At 45.0% G+C, this 11,330-nt stretch overlaps 1 protein-coding gene across 1 annotated transcript; it reads left to right on the top strand.

Annotated features, from left to right (window-relative positions):
* Positions 1-164: 164 nt before the first annotated feature.
* Osi20 (DUF1676 domain-containing protein Osi20) lies at positions 165-1,092 on the top strand. Its single transcript, XM_017896813.1, has 2 exons — positions 165-714; positions 836-1,092. Exons 1-2 carry the CDS (start codon positions 165-167, stop codon positions 1,090-1,092), a joined length of 807 nt encoding a protein of 268 aa, XP_017752302.1.
* Positions 1,093-11,330: the final 10,238 nt, after the last annotated feature.

Raw genomic sequence — 11,330 nt, forward strand, 5'->3', positions numbered from 1 at the left:
GGCCACTCCTCCGTCAGTCGCAGTTCGATCGGCGATCGCTCGCTCGCACACGCACGGGTGGAGGATCGATCGTTTCGCGTTTCGTTCGAGAAAAGTACAGTGTAGAAGACCCAGCGCAGAGGATCCAGGATTGTTTACTCGATAGACAGAGGAACGAAGACAGGATGAGAACGATCGTAGCAGTTGTCGCGCTGATGGCAGCAAGCTGCACGGCTAATCAGGACTTCCTCTCCAAGACTCTCAACGAGTGCATCGCCGCAGAGTCTTGGACGTCTTGTTTGAAGCACGAGGTGCTCGGGTACTTGGACGAGAAGCTTGGGACCAGTACGGAAGCCAGATCCTTGGATACGGTCGACGAGGCCATCGTAGCGAGGACCTTCAAGTACCTGAAGAGCTTCGACTACGGCATCGACCTGCCATTCGTGGACGCCGGTCTCAAGTACAGGCCCAGCAGGAGTTTGGCCGATTTGGACGTGGAGTTCAAGGGAAACGACGTCGCTACCAGTCAAGCTAGAGGAATCCTGAAGAAGAAGTTGCTGTTGCCGTTCCTCTTGTTGTTGAAGCTGAAAATGAAGGCTCTGATGCCTATCCTCGTGGCCATCGTCGGATTGAAGGCCCTCAAGGCTCTGGTGCTCTCGAAACTCGCGATCCTCCTGGTCGTCGGATTCATCGCTGTGCAGTTCTTCAAGAAGGGTGGGATGATGATGCCGATGGGTACGTATATCGCGGCTATAACAAATCGGTGTTTAACGACCTAACGAAATCGCGTAGGAGCGCGTCGAGCAATTTTTCCAGCTGGGAGAAAAAGTGAAAACGGTGAAACTTCCTGTTGCAGGAATGTCGATGGAACCGGCTACACCGGCATACGGAGTTCCACCTATGTCCACGACCACGACCACCTACGAACAGATCAACTCGTGGGACGGAAACGGACCGTACTCCCGCGTCTGGACGCCGACCAACGGCGTGGAAGCCCAGAATCTCGCTTACTCTTACTACTCGCCAGGCAGCAACTCGGGCTCGTACAGCCCCTCGTCGTCTTCCTCGTCGTCCTCGTCGTCGGCCAATCCAGGCAGCTCGTCGAACTACTAGACCGCGATTACGGATACGCGTGGATTGCCACCGACGCCACGATTCATTCCCCGATTAACTCATCTTCTTAACGACGGATCGATCGGTACGATCGAGAGACCAAAGAGACGCACGCCAAATAACCCTGAACCCACATCGGACGATCGTCGGTCGACGATTGGCTAGAGCCACGCGATCGATCGGCCGAAGACTGTCGATCATTCTGCCATTCAGAGCGGAGAAGCAGTTCCGTAACTTCGTCGCGCGAACGATCGGTTCGTTTATCGAGTTCTCGATGTATAGGAAATTGCTCGTCGATCGCGGACACGACGAAGGAACGGAACTTGCTCTGCTGTTCAGCGACACGTTTATGCGTTGGAGGGTAATCGAATCGGTAGGAACTCGACGGGACAGAGAGGAGAGCGCCTGGCTCGATCGATGAGTCGAAGAGGGCGAATCTCGAGCCGATCTCGAGCACGGTCTGCCTTCTTCGGCGTACGCCAGGACGTTGTTGATTCTTATTTATTACACGCGCGACACGATTATTTATTGTCTCCCTCGCATTTGTTAATAAAAGCATGTGAATAACAGCGAACGAATTTTCATCCAACTGCATCGCTTCCTCGCTGAGGAATTTTCTGGGGTTAATTTGGAATTTTATTTCCGGAAACGAGCAATAAAGTTTGATAGAGAAACGTTCAATGACGTACGCACTTTCTCTGGTAATTCCGATCGCGTTGAAAGTGCAAGCGCCATGAAGTATGCCATACTGCTTACAGTACCGGGCACCTGGTTGCCTTGTCACGGGTATGTTTCGCTCGAGAATAATTAAATATCAGCAATGATAATCAATTTCTTCCAAATTTACGTCTTTTAATTAATTCGGCCAAATATTTTTATTTTTCTAAATTGCGCGAAAAGAATTTTAATTATTTTACGTTTTCTAGCATTCCTTGTCGTTTGACTTTAAGATTATGCGATTTTTCTTTCCCCGTGAATAGAATGTTCTCGAAATTAGCAACAGAGAGAAGTAATTAGGTTTAAAGAAGCGTTACAATTATGTCGGTAATGGGATCCTCGTCGAGAAGCCAAGACAGAACTCGTCCTCGTGCAACCGTTCCATTCCATAGCCGGTAACTGGTTCCAATCTACCTAGCATAACCTTCACGAGCTTCGGGACAGTCATCGACGATGGCGCCTGCTCCGCTTCTAAGAAACGCCAGGTGTTACCTACAGGTACTCATCGGCCTGCCAAAGGTAGCACGTAACATTGAACTCCACACTTGTTCCTCCCCACGCTACCTCGATCACACCACGCCATCGATTCTCTCCGAATAATAACTGGCAGTCGATGGCTGCCAAAGGAAAACAAATAAATCCTGCCAAGCTTACCATTAGAATCAACGGGAATAGACCGAAATGCAGAGAAAAGAGGATCGAGGAAAAGGAAATTTAGAGACCACTCCGGCAAAGAGATTCGCCGTGGAGGACCATAAAATGTCTGTCAGGGGGCCCATGATCACAAAGGGGCGACGGTAATCTGCCATTTACCGGCTTTAGGCGACCCTCCCTAGCAACCCTTTCGTCGTGTGTCCTTAACGAGCCGCGGCACGAACGTCCCTTTCAGCCCGTGCAACAACAACCCTTTCACCTTTCTTTCGGTGAACGGATCGAAAAAACCGCACTGACCAGAAAACGCAGTAAAAGTTTACGACCAGCCGAAAGGTAGGCCAGGTAATTCCCTCCTCTCGAGTGTCGAAACGGACACGGAAAGGGTTTCGCCTCGGGAAGCATCGCGAGTGGTGGCGTAAGCCTTTCCGTGTTCTAACCGAGAATCGACATAATCCGCTTTGTACCTAGGCCCTTTTCACCACTTGACCGCAGGATTTCCTTTCCTATCGGTGTAAACTCGGCTGGGAAAGGGACACAGGAGTGGAAGGATTGTCTGTCGCGGCGTTGCATCCACGATAGGGCGATTAATGGACGAAACTGCAGGGTTTCCGGAGGAACTACCGGGTTGCACGGATCGTGGGTGTCCGACCAGTTGTTCCCCCGGTCGTAAACCGTGGAATTGTGTTTGTAATAGAGTGGTCGTGGTCTCCTTGATTAGCGCGGTGCTATTCCGACTGAGTCCTGGGATTCGAGGAACTCGATACATTCCAGTTCCATCGCTGTACTCCACGCTGCTAGATCTAGCCGTAGATCTACGTTCCATCTGTCAGCGAACGTGATAAGAAAATTAAATTTCGAAGAATTTTTTCGTAACCGAAAAGCAACCGAAAACGAAAGTCGAGGGACTTCGATGACGGCACAAGCGCGATCTAAGCGCGGAGTTTCAGCGGATCTATTAACACTAGGTTTACGGACGCTATCTGTATACCTGTTTCTAAGGACACCTGTCAAATTGACAGGTAAAGGAGACCACGTGTCTTTTTTTAAAGATTAGTTTAATTTAAAAACAATTATACAGGTAGCCTTCTTTCAACACGGCATCCTATAACACGGTTATACTATAACGCGATTCATAAATTGCGGGAATCCTCCTACAAACACGGTTTCGCTCTAACAAGATAAGAAAATTGCAAAAACTTTTATACAACACTGTACTTCTACAGCCACGGCGAGGCTTACCATCGTAAGAACCAGCAAGCAGTGAAATTACAGATTTTTTTAACAGGGAAGAAGATGCAAGAACTTTAAATGAAGAAAAAATTTCTGAAAGTGAAGGCGATATCATTCCACCGAAAACATCGTTCTCGATTGATTATACTGAGCAGTGATTATACTGAGCAAGAAATTTATTAAATTAAAGTTGCGTTAAATTAAAATAATATTTTTGTTGCTTTTGCTTTGTGTTGTGCATACATTTACAGTTTTAATAAAAATTAAGTTGTTTATATAGAATTAAAGAAAAATTTGTTTTTAATAAGTTTTCGGAATGTAACTCGCCTTTTTGCACTGGCTATGGGTCTCATACAACACGGCATTTTCTAGGAACCTATCTACCGTGTTAGAGGAGGGTTACCTGTAAATTATATTAACAGTCTTAATATAAATTAACTAAATCTGTTACCATGGTATGATTGCAACCCTTCCGTCAAACTCACGGGTTCCGTAAATCTAAATCCGTGTTAATAAAGCCAGCAAGGTCCATCCGATCGACATATCCGCGGATTCTCCGAGAGCGATTTGCTCTGCGAAATTGCTGCCTTTTCCACCGGTGTATTTATACAACCTCGACTATCGCCTCATCCTGCCGCGAGTTTTAATCAATTCCGAAAGAAAGACCGGTTCGACCCGGCGGAAGGAAGGCGCAACCCTTTTTCCAGAAACCTCCTCCCGCCTGGCTCGGCCTCGTTTCTGCCCCGAATCATCGTCATCGTGGATACCCTGTGGTTTCCTCCTTTTTCCACCCGGCCGTGAATTCTCACGGTCCAACGAAACTGGAGTGATCTTCCTCGTTCTCTTATTTAACAGAATCACCATATACACCGCGCAGCTTGCTAACAAAGCGTTGGTAAACACTCTCACACCTCATTAACGTTATCTCTCACGACGTATTCTATAATGATCGCCTCGGTGAAAGATCAACGTCTTCTTCTGACGTTGCGAATCGTACGCGATTCAATGGAGATATCGATTTCGAGTCAAGTACAGGTACAGGAAGGAAGGCGAATAATTCGTTGTCAAAGATGATCTTGGAAGAGTTGCCATCTTGGAAATTGCCTTGCACTCATCGCGTCCCATTTCGCGATGCAAAATAGGAGCAAAGCGTAGCCGAGTATCTCGAGATCAAGGTTCTCCGTCTATCCGCGTCTCGAGTGTCCAGGACCGGTCGAATAAAGGCCGAAGCAGGAACGATAGATCGATCGCACAGGATGCGTAACTTCCTGCATTTGTATTCCCTCCTGCTCGTGCATGGACACTCGAGGGACCGAAAAACTGTCGGCGTTTGTCGACAGACATCGAGGCAACCGCTGCACCGTTCCTTCGTTCCCGTTTTTTCTCCTCCCTTTCCCTTCCCTTTCTTCCCTTTCGCCCATCTATTAAAAAACGAGAACTGCGGGCCCTTGGTGGAGGCAGCGGGTGCAGCAGGGCTGAAATAGGCGTGTAACCAGTTGCACAACCGGAAGGGAATCTGTAACACAGGGATTCCGCTTCCTCCTCTGCTCGTCATCTCGCGTGCAGTCGCTTGCGTAATTCCGTCCTCGTCCTTCCGCCTTTTTGCGCATCTGCAGAGCTGCCTGCGCCATCGATCAATGGAACAATGTCTTCTGCAACGCGACCCTTCTACCCGTGGAAGGTTGATGACTCTGAGCCGCGCTCTCCTCTCTCGAGCGAACTCGATTAACGGGCAATTTCTTTGCGATCAGAGAAATACGGGGCTAATTGATCCGAGTGAAAGGTGGTACTCGACTCTGATTCCATAAAATTCGATTAACACTTCGAAGCACGCCGGTATGGAAAGTGACCCGCCTTTTTGGTGTCCGAGGACGCACAATGTAACGTTTTCGATACTGCCTCGAAGCACACGGGAAAAAGGAATACTTTGGGGCCGAGTATGCGATGTACCATTAAGTATGGTAAAAAGAACGCGTCTCGTGAAGTATCGTCAATGAATTTCCTCGTACGACGAGACCGAAAACATCCCGCTGTATATTCCAGTACGCGAGTTTAATTTCCTTTCACTCGTCTCGTGTTACTTTCAAAACTAACCCGAACAAATAATATGGAAAAGTATTCCGGTACGCTATTTAATCAAAATTTATTCTCTGCAATTCGGGTTCAGATTAAATCCATTCCTCCTTATTAGTATCTTGTGAGAGGCGAATAGTGCTCGAGGAACTACCGAACAGTCCCAATAACAGTGAATGAAGGTACAAAGCAATGATTAATCCTTTGCACTCGAGAGGTGACCCTCAGTCGCCATTTCATAAAATTTGGAAGATCGATATTAATTAATATATCAAATTTAATGCAATGTAACAGGGTGCCAAGTATCGAAATTAAATAATTCTACAATTCTAACATTATACAATTCTTTATTTACTGCTCAAAAAAGTATCGTCAGTTTTTTCATAGAAAATCTTTGATTTTTTACTCTTCTCTAGTCAAAAATCGTCGAGTGCAAAGGGTTAACCACCGGTAGTTCACACTCGAATGTCACATCTATAGTATATGACAAAATGATAGCACACTCCATAATTTTTAGCATTTTTCGAGTAACTTCATAGCGGTATATCTCGCCAAAAGAAAAAATCATTTGACTATAAATCAAAATTGATTTTAAATGGGAAGGTTAGTACTGTACGAAGCAGTCGATAAAGATTTTGGAAAAAAATTACTATCTCTAGAATACTTTAGTGAATATAGCAAAAATATAACAGATATAATATATAACAAAGAAGTAAACCCGAAAACAATTTTTTAAATTCTTTTGCAATGAAATTAGACCGTTTATAACGTTTTATAAATTTATTATAAAGTAACGATATTTACAAATTCTATTGAATTGCAATGGCTATAGCAAACCAATAGAATTTTTCCTCCGTATTTATGCAAAAAAGTTTATACATATATCTCGTCAGAAGAAAAAATCATTTGACTATAAATCAAATTTGATTTTAGAGGGGAAAGTTAGTACTGTACGAAGCAGTCGATAAAGATTTTGGAAAAAATTACTATCTCTAGAATACTTTAGTAAATATAGCAAAAATATAACAGATATAATATATAACAAAAAAGTAAACCCGAAAACAATTTTTTAAATTCTTTTGCAATCAAATTAGACCGTTTATAACGTTACATAAATTTATTATAAGATAACGATATTCACATAAATTTAATATAAGCAACGATATATCGTCGTTGGCACTTTTCGCAAGTGTAAAAGGCACTGAAAGGATTAACCCTTTGCACTCCAGAGGTGATCTTCAGTCACCATTTCATAAAATTTGGAAGATCGATATTAATTAATATATCAAACTTAATTTAATGTAACAGTGTGCGAGGTATCCATATCAAATAATTCTACAATTCTATTATTATACAATTCTTTATTTATTGCTCAAAAAGGTATCGTCATTTTGTTAGTAGAGAATCTTTGATTTTTTATTCTTCTCTAGCCAAAAAATCGTCGAGAGCAAAGGGTTAATATCCATATATTGACTTCAAATCCTGTACAGAAAGGTACCTGCGAAACGCTAAATTTTCTCTGCTGAAATTTTCCTATCGCAAAGGATTAAAATCCTCTGCGACTCGAAAGGTTAAGAACCTAATATACGCATACGTCGAATTTGTTTCAGTAAACATTGAAAACTGCGCTGTTATTTAAGAGAAATACGAATCGAAGCGAAGGCAGCTGGACGAAAACGAAAGAATTCCCCAAGCACCTAATAATGCATACGTCGAATTTGTTTCAGAAAACATTGAAAACTGTGCAATTATTTAAGAGAAATACGAATCGAAGCGAAGGCAGCTAGACGAAGACGAAAGAATTCTCAAGCACCTAATAATGCATACGTCGAATTTGTTTCAGAAAACATTGAAAACTGTGCAATTATTTAAGAGAAATACGAATCGAAGCGAAGGCAGCTGGAAGAAGACGAAAGAATTCCTAAGCACCTAATAATGCATACGTCGAATTTGTTTCAGAAAACATTGAAAACTGTGCAATTATTTAAGAGAAATACGAATCGAAGCGAAGGCAGCGGGAAGGAGACGAAAGAATTCCCTCGTGATTGTCTGGTAGCAAACGGGAGAAGGCTAAAGAACGGATTTCCACTGCGAGACTTTCCCTTCCGGTTTCCGTGTGGCTCGCGCGCTAATCAAAGGTCCATCGGACACGTCCCGACGCATCGGGATCTCGGCGGTGGACAGGAAGTGCGGCAAGTGTCCCGATCGCGCAAGAAAGTTGCTGAACCTCTGGTCGCCACTTTCTTCTGCCCTCCCCACCTGGCGGGCGATCGATTGCGTAACGAGAAATCGATCTTCGTTGCATCGATACGCAGACCTGGACGACGGGATACACACGGTTGCCGGTGCGGCTTGCGGTGAATTGCGTAATTCCGTTTCGTCGCGAGCGATCTTTTCCATGGCGGCCCTCCAATTTAATTTCAACAAGGACGCGGCGTATCGAGTGCCGGCGGGTCGCGAGCACCGGCGACATTTAATCGAGCCGCGGATATGTGACATTTGACGCGTCCAATTTCCCCGCGGCTCGCCGGTACCCTTGCAAAATCGTCTTCGAACGTAGCCTCGCGTCTCTTTCCCGGGCCCCTCTACCCTTTTTTTCCTCTTCCTTCCCGCAGGCTGCGTTTTCCCTCGTGCCACGGTTGACATTTGCGACTGGAACGGCGCTCGCTGCCAGCGAACGGTCGCGGACCGGCGAGCGGGTCGACTGGCCGAGTGGAATCTCGACGCGAGTCGTGCTTTTCGTCTAACGAGGCAAACGTATAAACTCCTGCAATTCTACCTTTCGAGAGCTTTATTTATCCAAGGCAAATTTCCCAACGCCATTCGCGAATATCGCTTCGAGGTATGAGAGTTTGAAGTCCCACACGGGGACTGGTGTTTCCGTGAAAATTGGAAATTCAGAGGTCAGGATGAGGATGAGTCTGCAGATGGGAGAATGTCGAGTAACGAGGATTGGTGGAATGGAGAAATGACACGTTGAAACCCTGAACGAGCGTGTTCCTCTGGTTTGTCAGGGTCGGTAGCGGGAACAGGTGCAAGAAAACAGTTCGGTGGTCGATTGTTTCGCGGGTGGAGATCCGATACGGTCGATAACGAGGCCCGGAAAGGCGGCTGGTCGAAGAAAGTAGCCGATGGAACAAGGCTAAGAACAAAAAAGGGGACAGGCGAGGGTGGAGAAGGGCGACAGGGGGGAAAGATCGGGAAAAGTGAAAGAGAGGACGGAGAAAAGGAACTGGAGGAGAAAGGTGGGCCCTTGAGGGAGACACGAGACAGGTAAAAGTAAAATGATGCAAGATCTCCGCGGTTTGACAGCCGCTAACGACTCTATTCTCTGCGCTTCGTCGAAGGGTTGCTCGTAAACCTTGCGTAAACCGAGAGAACTCGAGTTCCTCTTCACATTACAAATCGGCGACAGCACGGAGATGCTCCTCCAGCTTCCTCGAAACGCACCTCGACTAAGGGCCTGGCCGATCGGTTGCTCATTATCTCGTCGAAGATCGAGCCCTCTCGATGTATCCGCCTGACGAGGATGAAATGAGAGGTTACCATATTGTTCTACCACGACCTTTCGCCCGCAGTTGTTTACCTGTCAGATTGGCATCGATGTCCTTTGCTGTTGCGGAAGGACACGAATTTATTTCGCTCCCGCTGTAAGTAACGATCCTGCCCGTGATCGGTCCGCGATGGACTTCTTGCTCTGCGAGCAAACTAGAGGATAGGAGGGAAAAAAGGGAACATCCTCGTCCTTGCTCCATCCTTTCCTCCTTTCCCTCGATCTCGATTTTCGATCCAACCTGTCCACTCGCTTTCCCGCTGTCGTTTCTCCTTTTCATTTTCTCCTTCCGTCTCTGTTCTTCCTGGCATCGAAAGCAATCCGCCGCGGATTGCATACCACGGCGGATTTTTCACTCGCGAGAGCTCGCGCGCTTGCGCAATCGATCGCGCCGCGCGGACATTCCGACGAGATATCGAGCGCCAGGGGACCGAGATCGATCCGTGTCCATCGATCGCAATTATCGAAATTTGCAATTTTAATCGACGCATTACGCGTCAGGTTAATTTCAGTCGCTTCGTTCGCCGGTTAGTCGATGAAACTTGGAAGAGGAATCGGCGCCGGGAATTTATCGGAATGACGGCTGGTAAAGGGGATGTTGGTTCTCTTTCACGCCGTCCTCGAGCATTGCGACAGGCGGTGAAACGCGGTATCGCGCGACAAAAAGCGCGATTAACGCTGCCACTCGCGTAGCCATTGTGACTGGCATGGCTAGATCGCGAGAAAAAGTGACTTTCCGTTCGACACTTTCGCGATCGTATCGATCGGTGCTAAAAGCGGGTTCATTCAGATCCAAATACGCAGTCCATTCATCGAAGGTTTCGCGTGCGAGGCGAGTTTCATCGCGTCGGAAGCGTCTAGACGAAACGACACGGACGATTAACAATCGCCGCCTGCTGGATCAATGGTCTTTGTGCTCGGTAAACGAAGTGCGATCGATGAATGTGGATCGCAGCTTCTTCTGCACGGTCTCGGGGCCCACCGGCAATGACAGACTCGCGATGAAGCTTCCCGTTGATTTACAGATCATTCCAGCAGCGATATCGTGACAGGTTAGGTTACCGATCATCCGGTTCGCGATTCGTGTTAGACCTGTTCAAAGAGATACTTTAGCCTCGTTATTTAAATTCTCGACTCGTTTGTTTACATTCTCCATTCGACTATTTACTATTTGAATTATAGGTAAAAAGAAATAATTATCGTTCTTTACAGAAATAATTATCTTTTAGAAATAATCTTTATAATTTAGAAATAATCTTTAGAAATAATTATCTTTTACATTTATATTTCGTTTATTTTATTTTTAGGAACGTGTATCTTCTGTATTCTAACTGTACACAAGGAGAGAGGAAAGGTATGCAATTGCAGCTCGACCTGGTCCTTTAATTGCACTACTGGCCCTAATTGCATCCCGTTCGCATTTGGCCATGTTTTCGTTATAAGTAAGTAGAAATTCAAAAATTTTCTGCTCCAAAGCAGGCGATGATTAATCAGCAGAATTATGTTTGATTTTGTTGAAAAGATAAGTTTACTTGTAGACAATAAACAATCTAGAATATTAGATATGAATAAATAGTTTATAAAATATAAATTCCTAGAGCGAATGTTTATGTAAACATTCGATAAGAATTGAATTTTCGCTTAGGCGAACCACATCATGTACCCTCTTTACACACTCTAAGGAGTCAGTGAACCTTTCATGAAAAGCACTAAAAGAAACAAAATAAAGAAAAAAGACTTCAATACAGAATATAATTATATAGTAATTATTTTACAATTAGAACCCATAATTCCAATAGACTTTATAACCTAATAAAACTATAACTATAACTATAATATAACTCTAACTTGACGTTATGACTTTATAACTCCCGTATTGTTATATTATCTCAAATTCAGTATATTAATTAATATGAATCTTGGAAATTTTGTCGAATGGTGCCTGAAGGGTGCAAAGGGTGCAATAGCTGGATTTCACTATTTGCAATATAGCGATATCTTCAGATATAAC

This window comes from Eufriesea mexicana, unplaced genomic scaffold (genome assembly GCF_001483705.2).
Source record: "Eufriesea mexicana isolate 0111107269 unplaced genomic scaffold, ASM148370v2 scaffold4744748132, whole genome shotgun sequence".
NCBI lineage: Eukaryota > Metazoa > Arthropoda > Insecta > Hymenoptera > Apidae > Eufriesea > Eufriesea mexicana.